This window comes from Penaeus vannamei, unplaced genomic scaffold (assembly GCF_042767895.1).
Source record: "Penaeus vannamei isolate JL-2024 unplaced genomic scaffold, ASM4276789v1 unanchor864, whole genome shotgun sequence".
In the NCBI taxonomy this organism is placed as follows: Eukaryota; Metazoa; Arthropoda; class Malacostraca; order Decapoda; family Penaeidae; genus Penaeus; species Penaeus vannamei.
This window is the reverse complement of record NW_027213868.1, coordinates 1-2,500: the sequence shown is the minus strand read 5'-3', so window position 1 is coordinate 2,500 and position 2,500 is coordinate 1. Positions and strand designations below refer to the sequence as shown.

The 2,500-nt window shown below is 31.3% G+C and overlaps 1 protein-coding gene across 1 annotated transcript in view; it reads left to right on the top strand.

The window, feature by feature from the left end:
* The window catches only part of LOC138861093 (C-type lectin domain family 6 member A-like), a gene marked incomplete at its 3' end in the record, with an annotated part of 2,302 nt that extends 1,227 nt beyond the window's left edge, over nucleotides 1-1,075 (top strand). Inside the window, 1 exon segment of the mRNA XM_070119885.1 lies at nucleotides 1,009-1,075. Coding sequence (XP_069975986.1) covers nucleotides 1,009-1,075 — 67 coding nt within the window.
* Between the last annotated feature and the right edge of the window lie 1,425 nt (nucleotides 1,076-2,500).

Here is a 2,500-nt window from a genome sequence, read left to right as displayed (position 1 = left end):
TGTCCACACACTCTTAAAATCAACTTTTTAATGAAATTCGCGGTCCGTTTGCTGCTCCAGCCATACCCTGTTTTAAAGAATTTAACTGTCTTTAATATTAGAAAAAAAACACCATTACATTTTTATCTTTTTGAATAAATTCTCTTTTTGCAACAACTTTGACCCATTCTTACACGGAGTCGCTACACAGCATAATCTGGTTCTGGCAGATACTTTTTATGACCGGAAGCCCTCCCTGACGCCAACCCTCTCTACTTACCCGGGCCTGGGACCAGCACTGGCTTGGGGTAGCTTGCTCACCCAGTCGTTTAATCATTATTTTTATTTTATTATTATTATCTTTTAACTATAACAGACTTTAAGCTTCCAACAATCTTCTAATTTGTTAATTCATTTCGTACAGATAGCGTTAAATACATGAATCTTAAGTTTTAGATTTATTGTCGGTTTAAGAGCTTCCTGAGAGCACGAAAAGAGACCAAATTCACCCTTTTTTATTTTTAAAATATCCCCCCAAAAAAACACGAACTGGTCATAATTATGTTATCCTGGGACTGCATAATTATGTAAACAAATACTTGATTGTTGAAAATCCTTCAGCAAGCACGAAAGACCAAATCTACCGCTTTTATTTATTTATTTTTGTTTGTTTATTTATCTATTCATTATTTTTTTTATTCCTTCCTTAAAAGATGATTGCGAACTCATTTTTTTTTTTTTTACGTCATACCGTTTGGCCTTCCATTGTAAGTCTAAAATATGATGCAGACTATCCCACGTAAAAAAGATAAAAAAAAATGCCAAAACAAATATCATCATCATTGACATTCTTAAAAGACCAAAGAACAATTCAATCTAAAAAAAAAAAAAAAAAAAAAAACATTTTGCGAAACTCGAATAAATGAAAATCATAAAAAACAACAACAAGCCATTCGCGCTTCCCCCGTATACATTTCTTAGCTTAAATGTATTCAGAAATGTTAAATCATCCACTTCTTCCTCTTTCAGACTGCCCCGTCCCCTTCCAGCCGATCGGAACCGGATGCTACGTAATCAGCGAGGCGGCACTAACCAGGTAACGAGGGGTCAATCAGCCGGTTTGTTCAAATTGTGCCAGGCCCGACCCCATGAACTTTCACAAATACAGATGCAGAAATAAAGGCATATCTGTCTATATATCTGATAGATATACATTTAAGCGTCTATTTGCCAGGTTAATACGCATGTCTAGAATGAATGAATATGCATTTATTTCTTTATTTATGCATGTCAAGTATACGAATATTCTTTGGGTCGGGAATCGCACATTTCTGACAAACCGGTCGTATGAGTGTGAATTCCCTGTTGTGTGTCTGTTATCAAAGTGATTGTGATAATCATGATAGCAGCGATGATGATGGTGGTAATATTATAATGATAATACTGATTATGATAAGATTAGGGATAATATTATCAATGCTGGTAATAATAATGATACTATAATAATTAAAATGATAATAATACTATGAACAATATTAATGGTATTAATGATGGTGATGATAATAAGGGTGGTGATGATGGTGATGATGATGATGATGGTGATAATATAATGATAATAATAATTATTATAATGAAAATGATGGTGATTATAATAATGTTAATATGCGAAAAATGATAATAATGATAAGCATGATAAGAGTAATGATAATGATGACAGTATTAATATTAATAATTATTATAACAACAACATTAATGGTAATAATAATAATAATAATAATTATTATTATTATTATTATTATTGTCATAATTACGATAACAATGATGATGATAATGATGAAGATAGTAATAAGAAAAGTAAGGATAATGATGGTGTTGATGATTATGTTAATAACAATGATAATAGTAATGATACTACTACTACTACTACTACTACTATTAATAATAATAACAATAATAATAATAGCAATAATTATAATAACAATAATATAACAGCAATGATAATAACAATAGCAATGACAGTTATCATAATAATGATAAATAATAATGATGGTGGTAATGAATTAATGATTGATAAATAAATAAATTAAGGAATAATTGAATAAATGATAGAGTATTCTTTATCAACTTGGAATATTAATGAAATTTGGAGCGGAGTTAACTATCTGATCCAAAATACTTAATTAAGAAAACTATTGAAAATGCCTTTATTGTTATGCTGCCTTCCGATTGCTTAAGGTATGCAATTCATGATTATTTATCATTTATTTAGACGCGACCAGATCACCATGCAGCGCTTAGGAAATCATAATTGGCTGTCGACTATTTCAGTTATAACTTACTTTATAAAGAATGCTAGTATCTTTTCTCTCTCTCCTCTCCCCCCCCCCCCCTCTCTCTCTCTCTCTCTCTCTCTCTCTCTCTCTCTCTCTCTCTCTCTCTCTCTCTCTCTCTCTCTCTCTTTCTTTCTCTCTTTCTTTCTCTCTTTCTTCTTCTTCTTCTTCTTTTTCTTTTCTTTTCTTTT